Genomic DNA, 27921 nt, shown 5'->3' on the forward strand with positions numbered 1-27921 from the left:
AAAATACAATTATTCGATGTAACCGAAGATGATGAGCTAAATATGACCTCACATTACATTTGCAAGATAAGTTATTGTCACGAGATTAATAAATGAGCAAAAATAAATTTAAAATATGATTGACTGATTATTACCAAATTAAAGTATTCAATGTAACCATTAACAAAGAGACTAAATCCATTTATTCATTTAAATAAACGGCTATCTAAACATTCTTTAATTTTAATAAGATATGATGAATAAAACAAGGAATTATATACTCTCAATCTCGAAAAGTAAAAGAGTACAACTTGGGTTCCACTTTCAACATTAAATTTATTACAATATTAAAATAATCCATTCAGATTTGATGTATTTATTACATATTTTTACCTAATCTATACTTTCTTGCAGTAAATTATAATTTTTTCGTGTAGGAGTAAATTTAGGTGAATCAATATGTCAATTCATACCTAGTATAAAGCTCTTGAGTAAATAAAAAATAGTAAGTAGAAGATTTTTGTAAAATTATTTTGTTTATTTATAAAAAGTCATATGAGATTACATTTTCAATTGAAAGTTGAATGTAATATCTTGTTTTGTTTCTCATTTTAAATAAGTATTTGTATTAGGCTTGATTAAATTCAAATTTACAAATGAAAAGTCTAATATCAACAGTAAATTGTTCTCTAATAAAAAATTTATATTCAAAACTTATACTCGAAATATAAATTAATAATAAAAACATACTTATAACTTCACTTTTAATGATTGTGGATGAATGCTAAACGGTTCAATCAATCTTTAGTATGTCACAAAATTATAAATTTCTCTAACTAGAAAATTTATCTAGTTAGATAAATTTAAATTTGGTGTAATTTCTCCTTTTTTTTAAATTGTCTTCTTTGTCTAATTTTTTCTTTTCTTTTGATTTTTCATCTGATATTTTATATCCATATTAAAGTTCGATTAAATTTAAGTTTACAATCAAAAATTATACATATAGTTAAACCACTCTCTAACAAAAGTAACACCTTACCCATAAAGACTCAAACCCAAAATTAATGAACGAATACTTACTATTTCATCATAACATTAGTTGGTTTCCAATTTTAAAAAATTATCTCATATATTTGTCCGTCCATCTTTGTTTTTTATTATATTTAAAAAGTAATATAATAAAATTTATTTTATTATTTTTTAAAATATGTGACAAATTAATAATGAACAGGTAAAATGGATCGGAGGGAGTATATATTAAAAAAAGCAAAGAAATATTAGAACCGCAGAAAGAGGCAAAGCCACAATCTTTAATTGTTGCCTTTATAAAGACCCAAAGGTTCACCATTTCACTTCTCCTTTCTTCTTCCTTCCTTCCTTCCTCTTCTATTACCCTTCTTGTTTCTGTTGCTTTCTCCATCTTCCATAAAAACCCAATAAAGGGTTACTTCCTTCTTCATATTCCCTTTAATTTTTTTCGTAGAATTCTTGAGTTCAACTCATAATATTATTGTTTTTTTTTGTGTATAAGAAGAATCATAGTGGATTCTTGACAAGTGAATGAGTATATTGTTGTTGGTGGGGTTTGGTGTTAGTACGTGGGATTACCGTTTGGTTATTCGGAGTTGGTGTCGGTGGGGTAACTGCGGTTGATTTTTCTGATTTGATTTTCTTGAAATTTGGTTCTTTTTTTTGATCTGTGTTTAAGATCGGTGACTTAGAGAAGAAAAGGGTGTTCGAAGATATCATTATCTTTTTTTTTTTTAATTTTAAAGTCTTGAAAAAAGATGCAGCAAGATCAGCGCAAGAAGGTTTCTTTCTTTCTTTCTTTCTTTATATTTCTCTTTGAAGTTCGTTTAATATGTTGTTGGTAGAGTTGTTGTTATGTGATTAGGTCACGTGTTTTAAGTCGTGGAAATAGTCTCAGGATAACACGCTTTTTTGGGATCTGTGTGTAACGAGAGTTTTAATGCGTCGGGCTGCCATTTTAAAATGTTTAAATGAAGGGGAGATCTCTATTGAGATTTCTTAGTTCTCGATTTTAAGATTTGAGAGCCCTATGGTATTGAAATTGAAATTTAGATGAAGTAGTGGAAATGGATATAGAGGATTATAGTTGTTTGTTTATTTTGAGGAAGCATGAAGTTGTTGATTAATTTTAGCTGTTATTTGATGTATTTTAGAATATGTAGGTAACTCATTAAACAAAGGTGGAGAATTTGCATACGGAGGACTAAATTAGTATTTGATTATCAGAAATTTTAGTAATCTCTAACCATATGAGGTTGTGGACTAAGTTTAGCTGCTATTTTGATGTATTTAGAATATTTAGGTGAGTCATTTAACTGAGATGGAGAATTTTGCATATGGAGGACTTTTAAGTTATTTGATTTTATCAGAAAATTATAGTAATCTCTAAACCATATTGCCAATTACGTTCTTATGAAAATGCCCTTGTGGAATTAGTTGTTTTGTGTGTAGTGCGACAGCATTCTTGTTACTTCTCTCATAATTTGGAGTGTTCTTTATTTTCCCTCTGTTCTTTTTCTAGATTCCGGATTTTTGCTTCATGCGATCTGCCGTGTTAGTTCGATATGCTGTGTTGTTTCATGATTGTCTAATCAAATTGGAACATATTCTGTATTCAAGTCAGAAATAGTTGAGACAAAAGTCCGTTGATCTGAATGAATTTGATATTGCATGAACATATACTTTGAGGATATGAAACAACGAACAGATTTTTATCCTCTATTTAGTTTGCCTATTAGATAGTAGACGATGGTAGACATGTCTGATTTTCTGTTACTGATTGTACAGAGTTCCAAAGAAATGGAGTTCTTCACCGAGTACGGCGATGCTAATAGGTATAAAATTTTGGAAGTTATAGGCAAGGGAAGTTATGGAGTAGTTTGTGCTGCACTTGACACTCATACAGGAGAGAAAGTGGCTATAAAGAAAATAACTGATATTTTCGAGCACATCTCTGATGCAATTCGAATTCTACGTGAAGTCAAATTGCTTAGACTGCTAAGGCATCCCGATATTGTTGAAATTAAGCGAATCATCTTACCACCTTCTAGACGAGAGTTCAGAGATATTTATGTTGTTTTTGAGCTTATGGAGTCTGATCTTCACCACGTCATTAAGGCCAACGATGACTTGACATCGGAGCACCACCGGTTTTTCCTCTATCAGATGCTGCGAGCGTTGAAATTCATGCACACAGGTAAAAGTCTAGTGAATTCGGCAACTGTTAGTATTATGACATCTGCCATTAACTTCTCCCAAGGTTTTTTATTTTCAGCCCGTGGGTGGAAGGGCGAAGGTTCTGTTTTCACCCATGTTTTCACTGATATATATATATGTTTATTTCCAGCTAATGTGTACCATCGAGATCTTAAGCCAAAAAATATATTGGCAAATGCAAATTGTAAACTCAAAATATGTGATTTTGGATTGGCAAGGGTTGCATTCAGTGATACGCCAACCACTATATTTTGGACGGTAAGCTTTCATGTTAGCTCTGTGTCAAATTTCATCTATGAGATCTACTTAGATTTATAGTTGTAAACTTATAAGGCCTTACTAAGATGGATATTTTCAATCATTTTAATATTTGATTTTGACTGGAACTTTCTTGATTTTTGTCTTCTTCTGGTATGTCATGCAGGATTATGTTGCTACAAGGTGGTACCGTGCACCAGAGCTATGTGGGTCTTTCTTCTCCAAGGTAATTTATGTGAATAATGTGCAGCTTGTTTTAGCTACCTATAAAAGATCCTTTTTGTTTTGAACCTTATGTATGAATTCCATTCTAGAACATCGTTTTAGGTGGTTTTTAATTATCAAAGCTCTTTTTTGTCAAAAGACGTGTCAAAATACTTCTCAATTTTCCCAACACTCTCCCTCGGGCAGTCATATCAGTAAAAAGGGAAAGAGAAAACCAGCTCAGTTGCAAAGGTGTTGTTTTAAATAAAATAGTTGGTACTTGGCAAAATTGAGTTTATGCTCCATTTATCTCTCATACAAATTTAGCATATTTATAGTTATCTATTCGTTAGCCACTTCGTTGCTAGCCCATGTGTAGTCACAGAACATCTTCATGCCTGTTCTGGCATCATGTAAAGCCTCTCCTTTCCCATGCTTTAGAAAGCTGAAAAGGCGCTTGTCATGTTCGACTGTTCGCTACTGTTGCCATGTTTCCTGTACTGATAGTGTTAAAAGGAAGGGCTTTCTGGTAGAGTAGAGATTTTTGTTCAGTTCTGAGTGTATTAAATAGTGATGTAGGTTAAAATCATTCTTGTTCAGGGAGGACTATTGAACTCTCCTGGAAGTTGATTTTTCTATTCTTCAGGTAACTGTGTTAGGTCTTGGGTGAATTTCTCAGTAAGGCAGTACTGATGTTTTTGCTGATTTGTCTGCTAATTTGTGTATGAAATTCCCTGCAGTATACACCTGCTATTGATATCTGGAGTATCGGATGTATTTTTGCGGAGGTCCTGACAGGGAAACCATTATTTCCGGGCAAAAGTGTTGTTCACCAGTTGGATTTGATTACTGATCTTCTTGGAACGCCACCAGCTGATATCATATCTGGGGTAAGAGCCATTTATTGATTTGTTTTTGTTGATGCTAGCATTATCCGGCAGCATACTGATAGAGAGTACTCTCCTCTTGAGTGCAGGTTCGTAATGAGAAGGCAAGGAAGTATTTGACAGACATGAAGAAAAAGAGCCCAGTTCCTTTTACTGAGAAATTTCCAAAAGCAGATCCTTTGGCACTTCGACTGTTGCAGAGGTTGTTAGCATTTGATCCAAAGGATCGCCCAACTGCTGAAGAGGTACACACACACATATATTCCTGATATACATGAATGGCATCTTGCTTGTCCCTTTCTAATTTCATTTTCATTTTCATTTTCATTTCTTGTGTTTTTTCCTCCCATCTTATAGGCTTTGGCTGATCCGTACTTCAAAGGACTGGCCAAGATTGAGAGGGAACCTTCTAGTCAACCAATCTCGAAGATGGAGTTCGAGTTTGAGCGACGAAGGGTCACAAAGGATGACATCCGAGAACTAATATTTAGGGAGATACTAGAGTTTCATCCTCAACTTCTGAAGGACTACATGGCTGGAAATAGTGGTGCAAATTTCCTTTATCCTAGGTTGTAATATAGTTGTCTACTATTTCGTGTCTCTATTTTATTGTACCATTATATCTTATCTAAATTACTGATTGATGGTGTGACAACCATTGAATATGCAGTGCCATTGGTAATTTCAGAAGGCAATTTGCTTATCTTGAAGAAAATAGTGGTAGAAGTGCCCCAGTAATTCCTCCTGGTCGAAAGCACGTCTCTCTCCCACGGTAAGATTCCACGAGGATTTTGTCTTGTTTGTATTGTTTTCCATGAATATGTCATTTCCGTTTATGCATCTGTTCGCTTTATCTCCCAACAATGGACCTTTTTTTTGCTCCTTGTATTTGCTGGAAAGTGCCCTGACTGAAAAGAAGAAGTACTTGCATGCATGCTACTGTGGAAGTTCGGATTTAGAATATCAACTTTTGCATCAAATTGGGAAAGCTGTTTTCTGAGAACATGCCCTCCTGCTTTTTTCCCTTTACCTCTCCCCTCTCTTTTTCCGTCTGGGTATTTGAGTCTTCATCATGTACTTTTTTACATGTGTTGCAGATCTACTGTAAATTCCAGTACCATCCCCCCCAGAACACAGCAGAATCCCATGTTTGATCATAGGCAAGTAACTGAAAAGGTAACTGCTGGCGTCAGAGTCTCAGACCAGAAGGTTTTGCCTTCACGACCACCACCTCGAGTACCCACAGGTATGGTTAACATTGTCTGTGCTGGCACTTATAGTGATAATGTACCTTTTACCTGTAGTCTTCAAAGTGAACTCAAATATTTAATGCTCTAATGAGTATATATTATTAATGGTGGGTTGTGCATGTTTGATGGATTCTCTTCAATATTCATTTCTATGATTTTCAGCTAAACCTGGAAGAGTTTTATCATATGATGGTGACAGAAGCATCAAAGAAGTTACTGATGGAAGAGTATATCCACAGAACTCAGCCGTCCCACCTTATGGCATGTCTCCGCATTATTTGTACAGAAGCAACTCTCCACATCTAGAGAAGTGTGGGACAGTAGAAGATAAGGACCGGTCTCAAGTTAAACCGCAACCTGGGCAGTGCATGGTTGCCAAGTCAACCGCTAGTATGAGTTTTGAGATGAACACTAACCCTTATTACAATACACAGGCGAGGGTATCACATTTGGGAGGTCAAATCCCCATAGATGCAAAACTAATACAGGCGCAAACACAGTTTGGTGCAGTCGGTGCTGCAGCTGTCGCCGTTGCCGCTCACCGTGAGGTTGGCACCGTTCAGTATGGTCTAACCTAGCAGAGACTATCGCTGATGTTTCTTTGAATCAAGTAAAGCATCCACCTTGTAGTTGAGACAGTTGAAGGAGTGCATTTTCCTCAAACCCCAAGCAGCATGGGTGATTTAAAGAGGTATCTGTTAACGCAGTAGAAGAAAACCATTTATCTGGCATTAGTCGTCAGAGTCTCTAAATAGGCGCATTCTTTAGCTTTTAGTTAGTCCTGTTGAGTTAGTATTTATGTCGTTGTATATATATAGGCGCTGCATCATTGATATTAATGAAGAAAAAAATTCTGTTTTCCTTTCTTCCTATTTCACGCGTATAGAAGAAAGATCCTAAAGAGAGAAGGAACTCATTTGACTTTGAGCATCACAAGGCTAATATAAATTAACTAATGCTACTTTGAAGGCTGATCAGAAGAGTACATTTGTTTACTGAAAGACTGATCAACAGAGAATTGTATGTATATTCAATTCTCGAGATGTAATGAAAGTATTTGTACCTAAACTGATGGATGACCGATATTTCTTGCTGGTGTAGAACTGTGTCCAGGTAAGTTTATGTACACCTCGACTCAATCATAAGAACAGTTGAGGCATTGGAACATTCTGGATTACACGATTGTTGCAGCTAGAGATATCATCCAAGAATTTGGCTCATCCTGCACTTGATGTTTGCTTGCCAAGATGCTTCTTTTAGGTGACTTTAAGGTGTGATGATTAGCAGATGAAAACTCTGAATATCACCTTTGCATGAGGAAAATTTTTACTGCCTTACAACCTTAATATGTGACTTTATGAATAGGTAAATGAATCAAATGATTAAAGATAATGGAATAAGAACATCTAATCATATAGTGTTTGATTTTACTGTTTAGATTTTGAAACTATTCTGCATGAAAAGAAAATTTTAGATCTGGCAATGGGACGATCCCTTCATAGATAATCAAGCTTTGGTCATATGTCTCTTAACTGAGTGATATAAACATAGACAGAATGTCCAAGCCTTGAGAGTTCTACTAATATATTAAGTGAAACTAGCACAAAAATTTAAAAAAAAAAAAAAAAAAAAACTATACTATATTCCTGATAAAAAAGTGAAACTATTCATCTGTAACTATGATATCAAAATCGCTAACGACCCACTCAGCAAGTTGATTGCTGCTAACATATATCTCAGTTCCCAGATCAATAGATGGCCAATGCCTCTCAACTGGTTTACTGCCTGGATCCTGCAAATATTACCCAAGAAACAACGTTACGATTCATCTGGGGGGCTAATGCCTCAAAATATAGTCGTCTAGTTATCTTTTAGGTGATCTAATAGTGTTGGGGAGAAGTTAAACGCATCAAAATGTAGTCAAGTACCTGATAGAAGTAAAGTGACTCTGAGAGTCTACCAACATCAAGTTCCCAGGTTCTTGGATCACTTATCCATCCCTCCCCTTTCTTAGTTGGATATCCATATTCACCCCAAACAGGGTGAGGCAAGATCTGCAGTATTTCTTGAGCTTGAGGGTTGCTATATTCATCACAGATAGTGAATGGTTCCTCAAGATACTTTGCATTGCCCGGGGCGCAATGCAAATGATAAGCATCATAGGGAAATCTCGCCTCATCAGTCCGATGAACACGAGTTCCATTTGCAAAAGTATGGTAAGGTGGACACAGCTTCAAATTCCCTTTTGGGTTGCACCATGACTCAGTATCAGGATTTATGATCATCTCACTGTAACGCGTTACGTCTGTGGTGACATCTCCATCACAAGGCTGACCATTGTTCTTCCAGCAGCTACCTATGTCCATTAGATAGAATTGGCTGTTTGGACCACCACCTTTCCTCACATCCAGTGTGAACCTCACTTTGAAATTTGGTGACTTTGGGACCTAATTCCATAGCAGCAGACAGAATATTAGATTGTATAACCAAAAAACTACTACAACAACAATATGACTCACTGCCAATCAAGTTGAGGTCCGCTGAGATCGGCTATATGAATCTCATTATACATGTCACTCCAACTAAGTTCAATATTGGCATATATACATCTTTTCCTACCATTATGTTCGATTTTTCCCTAGGTCTGCAATGGATTCCAAGAGACTGTAGGTCTCTGAAGACATTGTATAACAAGAATACGGTAACGAAATTCTCAAGAATAATAACAGACATGAAAGATTTGGAAGAGAATCTTACCATTTTTGACATGCCTCTTGTTTCATAATGATATCCACCAGAAACTCCAGTAGTTGCATCAGACCTCAAGTAAAGCATCAACCAAGGGTACTTTGTTGAAGTCTTCAACACATGATGAAATTTCCAACTTCCTTTTCCAAGAGTCTTATGCCAAGTGACAGAGAAAAATGAGGTATCATTCTGAGTCTTTGCCTTACTCATATCAGCATCCAAATCCCAAGTCCCATGAAAACCACCCTTCAATTTACTCATCTTTGGATGTTCTTTGTGGCTATGTAATGTGCTATAATCATGGTATATTCTAGGCATGTTCATGCAACCTTTTCCAAAACATGGAAATCGCGAATCTTGCGGGAATGGTTGAGATGGTTTGCCATTTTTGGGACAAATAGCAGCTGTACTGTCCATGTTGCCACTCTTGAGCATGATCATCCAAAAGTTCCATGGATTTGGTTCATCTTGAACTTGGCATTTGTATCCTAAGAACAACTCTTTCCAGGCTGCATATGTATCCACATTCAGGTTCTCTTGTCCTAAGCTTTTGGCATCATTTATGCTCAGCTTGTTATCAAGCTCATTCACCAAGTGAACCAGCTTTGCTGCAACAACATTAGTTTTACTGTCAGAAAACCAAAAGCATAAAACACTTGCAACAGACAACAAAAGATAAGAGGTTTCTATAAGCGACGCGTGCTCATCTGATTCAACAAGGGTTGCGGCATCCTTAACTAGAGTCGTCTCAGATTCAAGTATGACTTCTCCACATTAAATTTAATCAAACCACAATGAGAATTTAAAAAAAAAGAGTTAAAAAGTATATATTTAACTTACTCCTATGATTAGATTTTTGGAGATCAAAACAATCAGCATGTCTAGGACTTCCCATATTAGGAGCTTCTTCATAAACTTCATTGCATTGATTCCATGCCTCTATTGCTACTCTTAAATTATCCCTTTTCATTCCTGGATCTCCAATTGCTGATTTCTCACTATTACATGATAATAATGAACCTAAATATATTACTAAAATTATTTGAAAAAACACCCTAAATCTCAAATATGAAGAAGTCATGTTGTTGTTTAACATCTTCATGACACTTACAATTGTTAAAATAAAAAATTCTAACCCCTTTATATAAGATTGTTAGTGTGTTAGGATATGAACAAAACTTTAGGTGTTTTATCCAAATTAGATTTTATAAATGTTAAAGAGTCCTTTATAGATTCACATTGTAATAGTGAGAAATCAGAATTTCACCGTCTAATTAAGGAAATTAATATACATTAACGGATATAGTTTTATTTTTATATAATCAGGTATTTTTACTAGCAAGATCAGGTAAAATATTTATCTAACTCTATCCATTAGACTTGACAAAAAACTTCCATAAAAAATTTACCACACTAATTTTCAGCTTTCTTTTATTTTCGCTTTAAATTTTTAATGGCATTATAAATTGCTAATAACACAACTACTTTTTCTTAAACATACTCCTATATTACATAAGTGAAAATATTTGATAATTTTGTGAAACAAAGAAGATTAGTAAGATTTCAAATCATGATAACTACGAAGAAAGATAACAATAATAATAATAATAGTACAAGATTTAATAATCAGCGAGTACTACTATTATCCATCAACTACTAACTAAACTAATATACTCATTACAACGAGGCTGTTTGGCCATGAGAAAGTGAAAATTATTGAATTTTGATGTTGCCCTTGTATATTTGAAACCCTGCTGAGTCATAATAATAGATGTTTATCTATTTGTCAATTTCCTCTCTTGGCACAATCTTGAACTTCCCAGTTTGTTGTTGCTGCAGTAGTCACAGACCCAAAAAATTATCGTTAACACAAAAGTAGATACGGCAAAATTTAACTTATAAACAATGACAGTCAATATAAGGTCATGTACAGAAACCAAATCAACAATAATTGTAACATATTCCGTGTAGTCGATGAAGTAGTGTGTGGAAAAGGTAGAGTGAAAGCACACCTTACCCCTACCTAAGTACACGAAACAGCCAACATTAACGAAAAAAGCATATACGGGAACTACAACAAAACAATATAACAATAGAGATACAACTAAACTCATCACAGTGTTTGAATTATGGATTCATAACTTAATAGTTTCAGTGGATGTCACACATAAATTCAAATCGCAGGCTAAAAGTTATACAAATAAAAACTATAAGTTCAGATCAACTCATAATTATACTACTACTAGACAGCACAAGCAAATGCAACATTGTAGCAATGGATTCATCCGAACCCAATATTTTCGACATGTAGCACAAATCTATGTGGAAAAAAACACTAAAATTGCAACTAGTAGTACATCTAAACCTACAACTTGACAAAATAGGACGTTGAAGATTGAACCTATGAAGTATACATTTTGAATTCACCTTATACCTAAGATCAGTAGCAGAACTAAAATTTTCATTGAGAAGATTCAGAAGTAAATATACGGACTAGTCAAAAGGAGTTCAACATCTACTATATACACATAAAAATATTTTTGACATGTAAAAATAGAATAATTTTTGAAGGAGGTCCAGATGAAACCCCCAAATTCAATGTGGCTCCGCCACTGCCTAAGATAACAACTAACAATATGCAAATCAAGGTAAATAAGTTGAATCCTAACAATATGCAAATCGACATATATAAGTTGAATCCGAACAACAACAATATGCAAATCAACGTATATAAGTTAAATCTGATCATATAAAAAACTTGAAAAAAGGGTAAAAAGATTGAACCTTTTTCCATAGTTCAGTATGCCTACTGCAAAATCCAGCAACCACACCACCATTTCTCCTTCCTTCAGTATACTCAATACAAAGTTCATCTTTCAACCCACAAGTAACATGGAAAGACAAAGGACATTTGGGTTCAGAACAATCAATAGCACATCCATTCTTTGATTTACAAATGTAACACTTTGTTTCCCATCTCCTTTTAGGAACTTTGCTTAAATCAACACCTTCGCGGCCTTCTGGATCAACGAAGAACACTTCAGGCACGAAGAGTGAACAAACAATATGTGCCCATTCATCATTCACCGTTGATTTCATCGCTCCGCCTGATTCAGGACAAAGACAACAAGACTTTGCGGTCTCTGTTGAACAGACGGAGCAAAACCAATCGCCTTCTGGGATTTCGTTTGCTAATGGATGACCGTAGCAAGATGTATGAACCATTAAATCACAACCGTCACATAAGACGATTGGATCTGATGGTTCTCCGTCTGTGCTGTTACAAATAGCACAGACAATCCCATCATCATCATCATCATCAGCTACATCAGTTTGTTCATTATCGTCAAGTAATTTTTCCTCCTTGATTGGATTATACTCCTCGTTGAGATCAAATGGATGAAAAGGAAAAGCACAAACGCGCTTTTTCGCAGGTAAGCAAAGAGTAGTAACAGATTCTGGTGAAAATTTTCGCTTCTTAGCAGGGAGATTTGATGACGAAATTGACAAGTTTTCGTTATCATTGCGATGATATTGTTGTTGTTGCATCAACATGAATCTTTTGGCTGGAGGTAAGAACTGAAGTTTGCCACCCATTGATTTTGTGACCGGAGTGAAGTCGTAACAAGATAGTCGTACCAGAAGGTGCGGGTTTTTTGTATGTGTGAATGGGATGAGGAAGAAGAGGGGGAGAAGGGAAGATTAAAGTAGGGAAATTTTGGGGAGGAAAATGCCGGGAAGAATTTAGCTGAATTTTGTTTGAGTTTTTGGGAATTTGTGGATTTGTTGAATTGATTTTGAACTTTTGTAGTTTTAAGACTTTTAGTTTAGCGGGAAGTTTGAAAGGAGTGGCTCCAAACTTTAGAAATTTGCGCCAATTTTCGCACGTCAGATGGTACGGTGTCGTTTTAAAGTGGATACAACACTTTTAAAATTCAAGGTATGCATGCAATCAATTAGCAACTATTTGTCCGGTTTTATATGTAATTATTTTTCTAATTTCATTTTCATTTTTGCGCCTCCTTAACAAATCAAGAAAAAAAAAAAAATCTAAAATTTACATATATGCACCAATTAAAATTTCCTTATTACATAATATACCAATTTGACAAAATATTTACACATATACCAAAATATTTACAAAAATTTCTTTATTTTCAATTTTCTCTCTCTTAAAACATTATACATATCTAAAGAGGTTTTCTCTTCCGTATTTTACTCCCCCATATCCTCCCACAACACTCAATAATTACTCCATAATTGAATCCCCTTATTCTCGGCAAAATTGAAGAATTGTGTTTCTGGGGGTTACAATTTGTAAGTTTGAAGAGTTTTTTTTCTCTTTTTTTTTTTCAACTTTTTCAATTTTTGAAATTGACCGTATATTTGTTGTGGTTGCATGTTTGTTTTTACTATATTTTTCAAGTATTTTCAAGTTTAGTAGTTCGATTTTTATGTTTTCTTCATTTAATACATTTTCGATTCTTGTTTTTTTTTTTTTTTTTTTTTTTTTTAAAATTACTTTTTTTTGTTTTTTCCAGTTTATTTTATGAATGCATGTTTATTTTTAAGGATTTACCACATTTTGGCAAGTTTTTTCAAGTTTCGTAGTTGATTCGGGTTAATCAAATTACTGAAAAAATTTGCTAATGGATTCTTGTCCTATTTTTAGTTTAGGACTTAGTCAGTTAGATATACTTGTTGGGTTTGTTCCTGGTACATTTGATTTTGAAGAATCCGATTTCGCAAAGAATCGTTCAAAGTATCGAAACAATCCCACAACAATGAAGAAATTGAAGGAAGCGGACACTTCCAAATCAAAGAAATCAACTTCAAAAACGGCAAGTAAGAAGAAGTTTGATGATTCCGGTAGACCACGTCTTCTGAAGATATTGATAAAACATTATACTTTACTTATACATTGGATGTTTTTATTACGTATAAGAGGCATTTGAATCTGGGTGTGTTATTATACATTTATGAAGTTTTTGTTATGTATTATTCTGCATTATACATTCTGACAATATTTCATGTCATATATGTTTAAGGTGAATTGTTTAATCTGACATTATACATTTTATATACTTGATTATTAATGTATACAATGTATAATCTGACATTATACATTGTTTAAGGTGAATGCATGTTTAATCTGACATTATACATTGTACATTATACATATATGTTTAGTGAGGTTTTCTTAATGTATAAAGTGACATTATACATCTGCTAATGACATTGAATTTATGAAGTGACATTGAATTTAGTGAGGTTTTCATAATGTATAAAGTGACATTATACACCTGAATAACTGATATGTCATTCATGTATATAATGTGAACTATTATAGTATTATACATTGATTATACATTCCATTATACATTACTTTCCATACTCTTGTTATACATATCAGGCATTTTATGGTTTAGTTAATGTTATACATTTATTGAGGTTTCATAATGTATAAAGTGACAACATACATCTGCTGATGACATTGAATTTATGAAGTGAGATTGAATTTAGTGAGGTTTTCATAATGTATAAAGTGACATTATACATCTGAATAACTGATATGTGATACATGTTTTTAATGTGAACTATTTTTAGTATGCAACATTATACATTATTGCATCTAAAAAATGTGTAAATTTTTATGCAATTATTGTATTTTTTTTCAGGGCATGAAATATCGTATAGATAAAGTCTCGGAGCACTCTTTGCATATTTTGAGCTTATGCAACCGTGGTTTTGCTGGAGACATAAAGTCTTATTTTGGAGAAGATGTTTTGGGGGCATTTAGAAATACGTTATTTAAATTTTTTCTTGACCTTTCGCAGTGCAACTGGATTGGGCAGATTTCAAAATGTCTCCTTATGCTAGAAATCCAACAAGATATTAAGGACGAGATACATGTGTGTGTGCAGGGGAAGATTTTGAAATTTACCATGCTTGAATTTACCATTATCACCGCCCCGAAATGCACTAGTGATATTGATAAGTTTATGTATACTTCATCATCAAAATCTCCTTTGATGTCGAAGTATTTTCCTGAATCTGGAGGTGGTATAATTAGGTCAAAACTGATAACATGTGTGAAGATGGAAAATTTCGAGAACTTTGAAGATGCTTTGAACCTTGCGATATTATATTTTATTCATACATTCATGTTATCTTAGCATAAAGAAGCACCAAACAGTGTAACTTACTTCCAAATGGTCGAGGATGGTCGCTACATACACTTTCCATGGGGAAAGATAACTTTTAAAAAGTTAATCAACTTATGGCGGCAGGATTTCAGAGTCGCAAAGCAGTTATATTATTTGGGTGGAATTCCCCACGCTTTAAATGTCTGGATTTTTGAATGTTGCTCTGCGTTAGATAAAAAAACTGCTTTGCGACATGGAAACATCATCCCAAGAATACTTAACTGGTCTGTTGAGTGTACAAGGCCTAAGTACGAATCTTTTATGTCTGGCATGTCCAGTAAGGTAATTGTATAACATGTTAAATATTTTTATTTTATACTCACTTTTTTGAAGTTCTAATATTTTATTTTAAAATAATTTTTTTCAGTGTTCTTTCAAGAATTTACAGCCTACACACGAAGAAGTTCGTACTTTAGATTTGTCTTTCTCTGAGGATTTTGTGGTTTTTGATCCAATATCTGTTGCTTCTACTTCTGTTGCTGTAAAAATGCAAATGGCAGGCGATGAAGATCAATCGCATGTGGTCACTGGAGATGACGACTATGATGATTTCACCACTGGACCTACTCAGGAATTTCTAAGAAAGGCTCATTTGGCTAAACCTGTATCAACTGAACAACCATCCAAAAGAAGAAAAATAGTTATGTTTCAGGAAGTTAGTCCAGTTGCGACAGATGGACAGAAATCAACAAGTTCTCATTCAGTATGTCGTGTGTCGGGTATGTTTTCTAAAAAATAATAACAATTAATAGATAAACTACAAATTCGTGTGTCGGGTTTTGATCATTGTTATCAAGTAGAAATTGGTGTTTTTCCTGGGCGCGAACAACTCAAGTCTGTTCCTTCGTCTTCTTCAACGCCTGAAGGGACTTCTAAGTCTAATTTAGATATGGAGCAGATAAAGAGTTACATCAAAACATATGTAAGTTAATTTTCTTATTCAGAAATTTTAATTTTAAGAAAAATATTATTTTTTTCTAATATCTTATTATTTATCTGTACGTTATAAGGTGAATGAACAAATTGCTTAGCTGAAAACACTAATCTCCAATATACCTACTGAGGTTGTTAAAGCATTGAAGAAAGAAGAGAATAAAGAATCTCTAGTATAAAATAATTTTTCCTTCAAATTTTTAATACTTTGAATAAATACTCATACATTAGTATTATTCATAAAATATAGGATGAGAAAATTGTTCATCAACAAGAAGGTGCAGAAGAAGGATCAAAAATAAATGACAGTGTTCATAAGACTGATTTGCCGGTAATGTTAATCTAAATTAAATTGGCATGTTACGATAAATCTGAATATCTCCAACATCTTAACCTATTTTTGTTGGGTTCTTATACAGCATGAAGATGAGTACACGGGACCAGTCATTCACATAACAAATGATGAACCAACAATACTTGAACCTTTGGAAACAGAGATCCAAGATTGTGTCCACATTCATACTGAATGTCCAACAATAGCTGAGGTTCAATTCGATCAGAAGTTATTTATATGATATGTATAGATATGAAACCATTAAAAAATTTTCATTCGTCATTATATAAATTTGATTAAATGTACAGACATCTACTTGTAGATTTTTTGTAGAATGAGCATATGAATGATCAAGAAGAGGGACATGAAGAAGAATCGAAAAACATGCACATTGCTGAAATGGAAGATATATTGGTACATTTTTTGTCTATCATGTTGTTTTGTTTTTGGATCCATAACAATATTTTAAATTGATTTTCTTATAGGATGTTACAGTATTACTACACATACATTTAAATGTATATTGATGTGTTATACATTATTAATACTAGTAGTACATTACATAAAATGAATGTTTTTATTTAAATAATGTGTGAGCTTTGTTATACATTCATTTAAATGTATAAAATTATGTTATACATTAAATCCTCATATAACAAATACATATGCATTTGTTATACATATCAATTCAAAATCACTAATCCATATTTTTTCCGTTCAACAACATATCACTTTGACTAAATTTTTTATAAATGAAACTTGTTACTGAATGTAGGATGAGCATAATGACGCAATAGAAGCAAGTTGTACTGAAGATCTGACCATACATCAAAGCCCTCACATGAAGCATTTAGAGGTATTTTTTGGTTGTTCATATTGTTTATTAACTCAAAACTTACATGCTTCTACATTCACATCCATGCCAACTAGATAACAAACTCTATAAAGAAGTTTTCATTCACTATTATATAACTTTTCAAATTAGTATTACAAATTTATTTTCTCTAGCACTGTCTTACTTTGAATAATTTGCATTGTAATACTATCATATTGAGATACTGTCTCAGATTCATTATATATTCAGCTGAATGTATAACATTACGTTATACATTAACATGACTTTTATACATGATGATTGTGACTGAATGTAGGATGAGCATAATGATGCAAAAAAAAAAATAGATTGTAATGAAAAACTGAGCAGAGAGCATAACGCTCATATGAAACATTTAGAGGTACATTATTAGTTTTTCATATTGTTTATTGTAACACCCCAATTTTCTGAACTAGAACGCTACACGGTGCCCATGACCCCGAAGGACCACAAGCTAACCCATGACTGATATCTGTACCTGAGCACTGAATAACCATACTGTAAAATATGCGGAAACATAATACTGTAAGGCCATAAGGTTCAAATCTAAATAAACATCTGATAAAATAATATCTGAAAATAGTATAAAAATATCAACACAAATCTGAAATAACTGTATGACATGCTGTTGTCTGAAAACCTCTACCTGCACTGAAAAAGGAGTTGAAAGAACATGTCTCCAACTAACTCCATCAATTGAAAACTAAACTGAAATGATAAATAAAGTAATAATCATATCATCCTCGAATGAAGAGGACTCACTGCTGACACTCACTGCTGAAATCTACAATACTACTGTTGTTCTAAAACTCGTGCCTCTGAACCTATGGTGTAACATTAAAAGAAAGCACCATAGCGCAAATGCGTCAGTACGACTGAATGTACTGAGTATACGAGTGAGGTAGGCCATATGCAAAGGGTTTATATGCATGAACAATGCTGACTGATATGAACGTGAAAATACATACATGCACAGATAACTGTAACTGAACTCGTAGTGATACTGACTACTGAGTTTGAATGCTGACACATGAGTTTACTGATACTGAGATATTGAATGATTAAGGTTATTGATATTGATATCTGGGTCACTAATAAGTGAGGAACTGATACTGTATTATGGAATACTAAGAGACTGATATTATATTACTGATAAGTGAATGATTGTTTCTGACAGTTCTGATTATGAAAAACTGGTCTGATTGACTTTATCTGATAGTCTTGAAACTGAATACTAATAACATGATTTACCAATATCTAACATGACTGATAAGTGAGTTCTGATAACTGATATAACTGATAATATGAATGACTATATCTGACAGTCCTGAATTTGATAGAACTATTTGAGTTTCGTACTGTATCTGCGTTGACTGTATCTGACAGTCCTGATTCTGTAACTAAAACTATGGGAGAATTCATCTAACCAACATGCCCCGAATGTGCTTCAATAGCTAAATCGGGGTCCAATCTGTACCCTGATTGGAAGGGTGCCAATACCGTGCCACGGGTAAAGACAAGCTGTGAATGACCCTCAAATCTGGCAGTGTCCCCATAAGAGAACGGTGGGTATCCGCCACATCAACTCTAAAGTTAGTAGTGTTGATGTCTCAACCTATGCTGGCTACATAGTTCTGGAACGCAAAGATTACTTTTAGGAATCTCATCCTCAATCTGGCAGTGTGGATTCCCATCCTTGGGTTCGCTCGGTGCTGAATCCTACTCCCATTTGAATAGACACTGAACATGAATACTGAGCTGAGTTGCTGAGTTCCGTTGACTGACGAAATACTACTTACGACTGACTGAGTTCATGAGATTTCTGAGAATACTGAGTTACTGCATTTTTCCTGAGTCACATAACTGACTGAGTTCTATGGAACATGGCTTGACTGTGGATATCGTAAAAATATGACATGGCCCTAGGCACACAGCTATATTTTTTGGGTACAAGTACCCCGAAGACTCGATAGAAGGAAACTGACACTTCTTGACAATCTTGAATACATGATCAATATCAACCATTCATAATAAAATAAGTAGGGGGGAATTTCATGAAGTGCATGGATATCATAAACTTGCACATGGTAGGAATACATATAATCAAGATCGTGATTTCATACTCTAACATCATGGCATTCCAACAACATATTCATTGTACAATAATAGCATGGAAACCATTCAAGCATAAGGTTAATGGCATAAATTCATATTTTAGACCATAATAATACATAATACTTGTTTCTTGTTTCTCTTAAACATTTAATCAAACACCTTACATGCACAATTTAGGCATAGGTGAAATCATAAAATTTTACATCATGAACAACCAAGTTTACATGTTTCCAACTCATATAATATCATAGATTCATATAAACACATAAAGATTCCAACTTGGGAATCATTCATCATCAACAACTTGATTATCATTCCAACTTGGGAATCATTCATCATCAACAACTTGATTATCAACATTCAAAAATATAGACATCATAAACAACTAAGTTCATAGATTTCAACTTACATACTAACATAACTTCATGAAAATACATAAAGATCCCAACTTGAAACCATACAACAACCATCAACATGAACATAATCATACCACAACAAAATATTCACAATATATAATTTGAAACTTGATTCTTGAGCTCCATGAATGAAAGGGATCCATGGATGAATACTACGCATACCTTAGATTAAGACTCCGTGAAAGTTTACGGTGAAATTGGCTTGAATCTTGAAATCCCCAATTGAACCCTTACTTGTTCTTGATAATCTTGGAGAGAAATTGAGCAAAAGGAGTATATTCTGGTCTCAAATGTCATTAATCTCGTGTTATTGAGTATATATAGGGTGGAAGATGACCAAAATGCCCCTAAAGAAAGAGAGAAAGACGCAGTTGTCCCTCTGTTGACTGTATGACAGGATGAAGTAAATTGATCATAACTTTTTTACTTCGATGTTCAAATTGGATGAAACCAATTGCATTGGAAAGAAGACTCAAAGATCTTTCCATTTATATATAGCACCTCTCACAGTTAATTATATACAGGAAGTTATGATCATTTAAATTTGACTGAAATTTTGACCTGAAATACGCCCTGAATGCGGGAGCATTTCAAACCAGTGATTTAGCCATTGAAATGCGCCCAAAATGCACCCGGAATGTGTCCAATGCGTACTAGGGGCTTTCCCCATTGCAACGCAACTTGAAAATCTAAAAACGGAGGTCGAGAAGGTTGTCAAATAAATTTCCGAAGTTAAGAGGTCTAAAATGAGATTAAGTGTTGAACTTGAACATTTAGCAAAAATTTTATAAGTATCGGAATCTTTCATGGAGCTTTACGAGCTGAATTTGACATGCGATTTTGTGGGGTATTACATTTATCAACTCAAAACTTACATCTTATACATTCACATCCATCCCTAATACATATCAAATTATGTAAACATCTTTTCGTTCATCATTGTATGGCTTTTAAAATAACTTTTACAAATTTTTATCCTTTAGAACTATGTCTTACTTTTAATAAATTTGTTCCGGCATGCGACTTACCTCTTAATTTAGGATTCACTTATTTACGATAAAGAGGAAGCTACTATCAAAGATTTGGGAAAACAGCATACTCTGTGATGGTACTTTTTAATTTTTTTGTTTGTTTTAATACTGCTGATTTAACACTTCAAGTCTAAAAACATAAACTTATGACATAGTACAGTCCTTTATACATTTGTGATACATATAGATATATGACATATTTATTTTATTACATAATGATTTTACTTAAAATAGGATGAGCATATTGCCACAAAAGAATCATTTTGTGCTAACGAATTGAACAAACATCATAGTACTGATGTGACAGATTTGCAGGTATTTTTTTTACAGTTCAAATTTTATTTTTAAACAAACAAAAAAATCCACATAAATGTCGTTGTTGTTTAGGTATCACTAAATTTAAACATTAATATGTTTGATTTTACACATAACACATCAATCTTTAATCTGTAGGATGATATGAATGCCACACTAATGGAGTCTGATCAAGATGCTTTAGACACACTAATATTTGGGTTGTCAACACCTTCGAATACAAAAAAATCGATGTTGTTACACCAAATTTAGTGACGGAAAGCTAGTGGTCACTTCCAGATAGTCAGTTTCCACCATACTTTCCTGATACACAAGTAAGGGAGCTTGAAGCAGCAAAAGCTCGTGAAGTAAAACATAAATCACCTGTTAAAAGAGACAGAAAAAAGTCAAAGATTTTCAGGTCACCATACATCATAAAATTTGGATCGAGCTCTAAAGATGAGGGTAGTTCTGATAATGAAGAGAAGCGGAGGTATGCTTTTGATGGTTGTACCATTTACGAAGACATGCCTAATCAATTGATCAGCAATTATTCACAGTGGCTTGAACTTGGGTTACTGAAATATGATGCATCAAAGTAAGTTATTGAGAAAGCTTTCTAAATTACTGAATTTAGTACATAAGAATAAACCTTAGTGAAGTCTAATGCTTGTTTATGTTACAGAAAACAAACAAACAATCACTATCTAAAAAATGCTCCAGGATTAGGTTATCCTCTATTGAACTTTATTGTTGCACAAGCACTCTCAAAGAATTGGTTCTACTTGATGACGCAACCCAAAATGTGTTGGAATGATGAGGTAAATTAAACTCAACTATATCATGATTCTTTAAACTTTTACTAAAAATATTCTAATTGTTACAAAATACATAAAATCTATTGTATTATTACATATCATACATATGGTGTTATGTACAATCAATTATTATACGTTTAATTATAATAGCTCATACATTGATGTACTTTGTTGAAAACATAATAATAACGAAATTATATGACTTTAAATTTGTTTTATGACACAATTTAATACATGTGGTAAGACATATAATCACATTTAGTACATGTTATGTTAATACATCATACATTATTGTCATTTATCAATACATAATAACAACTAAAAATTATGCATTAGTATCTGTTGTACAATTAAAATACATAATACATATAATCTATTGTATAGTTACATATCATACATGTGGTGTAATGTATAATCACATTTAAAATAATGACTTGTAACATATCATACATTCCTGTTCTTTGTTGCAAAATAATAATAACTAAAATATTTTACTACGATTTAATTTTATGACTACTGATTATACATGTAGTATTACATATAATCAGATTTTATACATGTTTTGTTAATATATCATACACTAATTTACATTCCCAATACATACTAATAACTAAAACATATACATTAGCATCAGTTGTATGAGTAAATATCATACATGTTATGGACTGTATAATCACATTATAGATGTAATGGAAACATGTCATTCATTCAACTTCTTACGCAATACATAGTAATAACGTTTTAATATGCAGTTTTCTTTCGGTGCTTAATATAACCTAACCATTTCTACATGCAACACTTAGATGTGATATTCTACCATTTGAGAAAAAATCAAAGTTGCAGCAGTGTGATCCATATAGATATACAACAACCAGCTGCTTCTTCAAAACATATATGGAAAAAATATACGAACGTTATTTTCCAGAAGTTAAAACAGATCACATATTCACGCAAGAAGACTATGCAGAATCTATTGCTTGTGCTTCTAACGAAATCGCTATAACAAATATAATTAATGGATTTTGTATTCCTGCAGGTTTACCATGGCATTTGGTTGATAAGGTATATGTTCCTGTTAACTGTGGAAACGAATATCACTGAGTATTGGCTGTAATTGTGTTAAAGGAGAGAACAATACGCGTGTATTATTGACACCTAATTTTTGCCCTCCACGACCAAATTTAATCTTGAGTTTCTTCAGTTTTTAATAAACCAAAATAATTATTTTATTCAAATGAAAAAAAAACTTAAAGTATTTTTTGTACGTGATTTTGTCATTTTAAGTAGCGATTATATACTATCGTATTCAGTTATACGAGATTATATAATTTGTTACTTAACTATTTATTTTACAAAATATCGGATTTAAGTAAGGCTTATCTTGAAAATAAATTTAAATGATTAAAATCTTAATTTAAATATAATTTATTCTCAAAAATAATTTATTTGGATAAATATGCATTCATTTTATTAAATCAAGAAGCTCGGGATTAAAAAAAAGGTATTAATTCGTATCGAATTTTAATTTAATTTAGCCAATCTATTAGATTTGATCATAACTAAAAATTGGTCATAATTGCAATGTAATTCGTCAATTAATTTTTAATTTGATCAAAATAAATAAATATGGCTAACTTTTAAATTTCAATTGGGGTTATATTTTAAATAACCACAAAATTCTCAAGAACTCTCATAACTTTTACCCAATTCCCACCAAAAAATAAATTCAAATTGTACTATTCCCCCCAACTTTGTCCTTTTCCAATTTTGAAATTCAAAGATTGTACTACATTGTACTATTTCCCCCACATTATTTTTCACCTCACCTTACTTTAATTTTTACATTCCAAAAACCCCCCTAAATGCTTTTTCTCCCACATTGGTAGATGACTAGAAATAAATCTCTATCCTTTCCTATAAATACTTTTCTTCCACATTGGTGGAAAAAAAAATACTCATTCTCTCCTATAAATAGTACCACTACTTTGGTAGAGAGAGGAGGGAGAAGGAAGAAAAAAAAAAGGCTAGAAAGGGGAAAAAATTCTTTGGGCAAAAATAGTTATGTTTATTTAGTAAAAATTTTTATTTCATAAAGTTGATCGGCTAATCAAAATTTTTGAGTTGCCGGCGACGTTTTTTGGAGGTGGTTGATTCCAACGAAGCTCGTAGTTTCGTTTGCTGCCCCCCAAAAGGTAAACACACCTTTTTTTTATTTTAGTTTTTATTATTGTTTTCTTCTTCATCTTTTTTTCTTCTTCGTAGTTCGTAGATATAATTTTGTTTGCTGGGATTGTATGTTGTAGATGGCCTTGAAGGTCCTAGGACGTTGTGGTATCGATATTCTAATTATTTTTATGTTCATGATATAAAAATGAGCTAGCAATAGTTGTATGTGCCTTTTTTGACTTTATTCTTTAATTATTTTGGATAAAGTTTCAATCTTTGCTTAAAAGATGTATTTATGCTTTGTTTAAACTCATTGTTGTTGGATATATTTGTTTTTAGTATGTAAATTTATTTTCTTTATGTTTAAAAGAATAGTTAATGTTGAATGTTTTGTCTTTTCGCCTTATTCTTTGATTATTTTGGATAAAGTTTAGATGCTTACTTGAAAAAATATACTCATGTCTTGTTTAAACTCATTGTTGGTAGATATATTTGTTTTTAACATGTAAAGTTGTTTCCTTTATGTTGAAAAGAATAGATAATGTTGATTGTTTCTTTTTTTTTTTTACTTTATTCTTTGATTATTTTGGATAAAGTTTAGATCTTTACTTGAAAAACAATACCCATGTCTTGTTTAAACTTATTGTTGGTAGATATGTTTTTTTTAGCATGTAAAGTTATTTATTTTATGTTGGAAGAATAATTATTATTATTTGTTGCGCCTTAATAAAAATAGTAATTAGTTAAGTCAAGAATTTGTCATTTGCTTACTAATTATTTTAATGGATTTCAAAATCCTCATATAAGATATGAAGTGTTAGCTTTATTTTTCATCCAAGATTTTATTCCTTTTTGTTCGCATGTTGTCTTTTCAAAATGATAAGAAAGTTTAAACTTTCGCGGCTAAATAAAATTATTTGGATATTTTTGACTCATGCATAGTATGATTGTGAAACGATATTTCACTTTTAGAAATGCTAAACTTTTATTCTTATTTTCTTACTCCGGATTGTTATATGTGCTCTTTGTGTGTGTAAAAACTTGATTCATGTCTCTCTTTTATTCATAATTTCAAAAGAGAATCAACGATATCTTAAAAATATAAATCATAGGTCATAACGCGTTTTTCCATAAAATGTTGATTGTGATCTAGATGTATGAATTTTCGTTAATGTCGCCTTAATTGAGATTTAGGATTCTCTTGCTTGAAAAGTTAAGCTTTATTTTCTTTTGTTATATGCATTAGTATCTATGTTTGTTCAATTTTAAAAGTCATGAGTATTTTCCTTGTTGCCTCATCTCTTTACTTTCGCAAGCTTACGTTGTTTGTTTCTTGTATTAATTCATTGAATATGACCTTCTTTCTTTTACCTTTATTCATTCTTGTATGAACATAAATCATGAGGCATGTAAGTGGGTGTCTTTGCTTTGCATTTTATTTGTTGACTCTCATTTTTGTGCAAGTGTGCTTATCATTGTCATTCAAAAATTGGTTCTTGATATTTTCTTTTGCTTTGAAATATGTCACTTTTATGCCTTGAACGTATATTAATTTCTTTATCTTTTCTTTGCATGCAAAAAATATCTCGAGTTCAAATGGATTTCTCTCCTCTTGCATTTCATAATGGGTAAATGAGGCTCACCCCTTCGAGTCAAGTTCGAAGTTTAAACCCAAGGTCCACTACATGGCGTACGGGTGCTAGAAGATAGACGAAGAAGGAAAATGGGTCAAAACCTATTGATGAGGTCACTAAGAGACTTGAAAAGTCTCAATTTTTATTATTGTCTTCTTTAAATTTATTCATTTAGTCATTTATTCATTCATTCATTTCGGCCTCGAAGCCAAAGTTGTATTTAATACAGGTGGAGCAAGACTCGAGCCAAAGGCTCAAAAAATAGTTTAGGACAGGTGAAATGGGTCGGAAGCCCAACTAGACTAGGACAGGGCTCGTTGATTTGGGCCTAATGGCCTAAATCCTTTACTTTCTCCTTCCTTCCCCTTTTATGTGTTTATTTGTTTATTAGTTTTGTTTAGACTTAGTTAAAATCCCTACTAAGTCGCCTAAATCTATTTTACACAAGTTTTTTTTTGAAAAATCAAATCACTATTTCAACAAATTAATCTTTTCGAAGTTAATCAAAAGACGATTTTCAAACAGTCCAGATAACCGCAAGTTAGCGGACGTTTTAGGTGCCTAACACCTTCCTAAAACATTAATAGGAACCGCTTATCTAGAATTTCTAACTTAAAATGATTTTCCTATTTTGAATCATTTGAAGTAACCTTTATAAAGGTTTCTTAATTCCTTTTCAAACTTAAGTGGCGACTCTCTTTCCAAAGTCAAAAATTTCTGCAAAACATGTATGACTCATTGTCAAGCGAAAGAAAAGTGAACCACCAATTGAAATAAGAAAGTTAGCAGCCATGCTGCCTACTTACTTGTCGGACAGTGGTTTTTTTGAAAAGACTAAAAGATTTGACTAGTCAACACTTAAAGAGTATGAAGGGAAGCTTGATCTGCAAACTGGTGAGATAAGTCACAACTCATTTGATGTTGAATACGTCCAAAACATTCCACAGCAAGCGTCTGATAGTTTGTAAGTGTCTCTTACTTTTAAAATTTTCACATGTATAATCATGGTAAATTACTATACTTATCGATCTTTTATTTTATTAAAAATTCAAGGACTGCGGGGTATTTGTGGCTGCATATGCAGAAATATTGAGTGAAGGGCAGCAAGTTCCTTCCTGTGAGTTTGAAGCTGCTAGTCAATGTACACGTTATGCTTCGTTACTATGGCACTACGGAGTGAAGAAGGCAGAAAAAGGTTATACGAGTGATAATGATGATCCTCCTCGTCCAAAGAATACTTTTCTCCAATTACCTGATGAAAGTGCATTTGTTACTTTGGAGTAGCTCATTCTAAAAAATATTCTAATTGCTTTTTTTGTTGTTTCTGCTAAATAGTTATATACAGTAATGTTTTTTGGAATGTTGTTTTTTAGGAAACATTATATGGATGACAGTTGTTGGTTCTAATACATTTACATTTACATAAACTCTTTTCTACTTATTTTATCTTGTTTGTTAATTACTCATTTAACCTAACTTAATATTAAAAAGACTATATAACAACATTAAAAAGACTGTATATAGTCTTACATATTAAAAAGACTGTATAACAACATTTTACATATGTAAAATGTCACATACGTATAATAAATTAAATATATGTAAAACATTATTTTTTTCCCGACATTAAAGAAGTAAATATTATATTATGAGTTAATTATACATTGAACATGTATCAATTTATTTTTAAGAAATTCAGTAGACAACATCATACATGTTGAAACGTCTCATTGCTTAATTGAAAACAGCTTCGTATTCAAATTTTTTTAAGAAAAATAACAATACATCGTAAATTGTAAACAAACTTAATGTATCAACATTTAATACATAATACTAATAACAAAACAAAAATATTTTTTACTCTCATACATAGATCTTAATGTATAATCCATAATCCTCACACAAATTCGTTTGATTCATATTATTATTAGTTGTTATGCTTTTAAAAAACATGTACTTAAAAGTCATACATGTTGTCAACGTATAATATCATACATATTAAATATATTATACATTAAGATTACATATTACTACGCTGCAATAATAAGCAGTAAAGTCATAAACTGTAATAATTCAAAACTGTGTGATATTGTTTCCAAAATATCAAACATTCAGTCATAATTAAAAAGTACATAACAAATAAAAATATAAAATAAACTTCAGCAAGCAAATAAACAAAAAATAAAAAACAATTGATGTTCTGTAGTTGTATCCAAACAATCACTTAGCATTTAGAACAACAAACTAAAATCTTCAACTTTCTTTTGGGAAGAAACCGCACGTCCTACGGTTGTGGCCTGTACGCCCGCATTTACCGCAATGGTTTGAACTTGTAAGTGATTCACTAGCTTTCAAATGTCTTCCTATTTTTGGCCTCCAGGAAGGTCTTTTGTATTTGGGTGGCAAGACTTCATCTGCATCAACAAAATCTAGTACAATCCAATCTTTTATATCTGGAATAGGAATTATGGGGAGTTCATACGTCTTGACAATGGTGTTTGGATGGTACAGTTCTGAACAGTAATGCC

At 32.6% G+C, this 27921-nt stretch overlaps 3 protein-coding genes across 3 annotated transcripts; 1 reads left to right on the top strand and 2 right to left on the bottom strand.

Moving 5' to 3' along the window:
* Window positions 1-1269: 1269 nt before the first annotated feature.
* LOC107878561 (mitogen-activated protein kinase 19) lies at window positions 1270-6696 on the top strand. The gene is made up of 10 exons (XM_016725584.2): window positions 1270-1790; window positions 2797-3205; window positions 3356-3483; window positions 3650-3709; window positions 4428-4577; window positions 4664-4819; window positions 4932-5143; window positions 5245-5346; window positions 5672-5820; window positions 5987-6696. Exons 1-10 carry the CDS (start codon window positions 1767-1769, stop codon window positions 6400-6402), a joined length of 1806 nt encoding a protein of 601 aa, XP_016581070.1. The 5' UTR covers window positions 1270-1766; the 3' UTR covers window positions 6403-6696.
* Window positions 6697-7473: 777 nt separating this feature from the next.
* LOC107878562 lies at window positions 7474-9992 on the bottom strand. The gene is made up of 4 exons (XM_016725585.2): window positions 9413-9992; window positions 8582-9180; window positions 7753-8271; window positions 7474-7616 (listed from the first exon to the last, which is right to left on the bottom strand). The coding sequence occupies exons 1-4, from the start codon at window positions 9672-9674 to the stop codon at window positions 7488-7490; spliced, it is 1509 nt and encodes a 502-aa protein (XP_016581071.2). The 5' UTR covers window positions 9675-9992; the 3' UTR covers window positions 7474-7487.
* Window positions 9993-10124: 132 nt separating this feature from the next.
* LOC107878563 (protein Jade-1) lies at window positions 10125-12357 on the bottom strand. Its single transcript, XM_016725586.2, has 2 exons — window positions 11357-12357; window positions 10125-10405 (listed from the first exon to the last, which is right to left on the bottom strand). Exons 1-2 carry the CDS (start codon window positions 12167-12169, stop codon window positions 10352-10354), a joined length of 867 nt encoding a protein of 288 aa, XP_016581072.2. The 5' UTR covers window positions 12170-12357; the 3' UTR covers window positions 10125-10351.
* Between the last annotated feature and the right edge of the window lie 15564 nt (window positions 12358-27921).

The sequence above is a fragment of the Capsicum annuum genome, chromosome 7, assembly GCF_002878395.1.
Source record: "Capsicum annuum cultivar UCD-10X-F1 chromosome 7, UCD10Xv1.1, whole genome shotgun sequence".
In the NCBI taxonomy this organism is placed as follows: domain Eukaryota; kingdom Viridiplantae; phylum Streptophyta; class Magnoliopsida; order Solanales; family Solanaceae; genus Capsicum; species Capsicum annuum.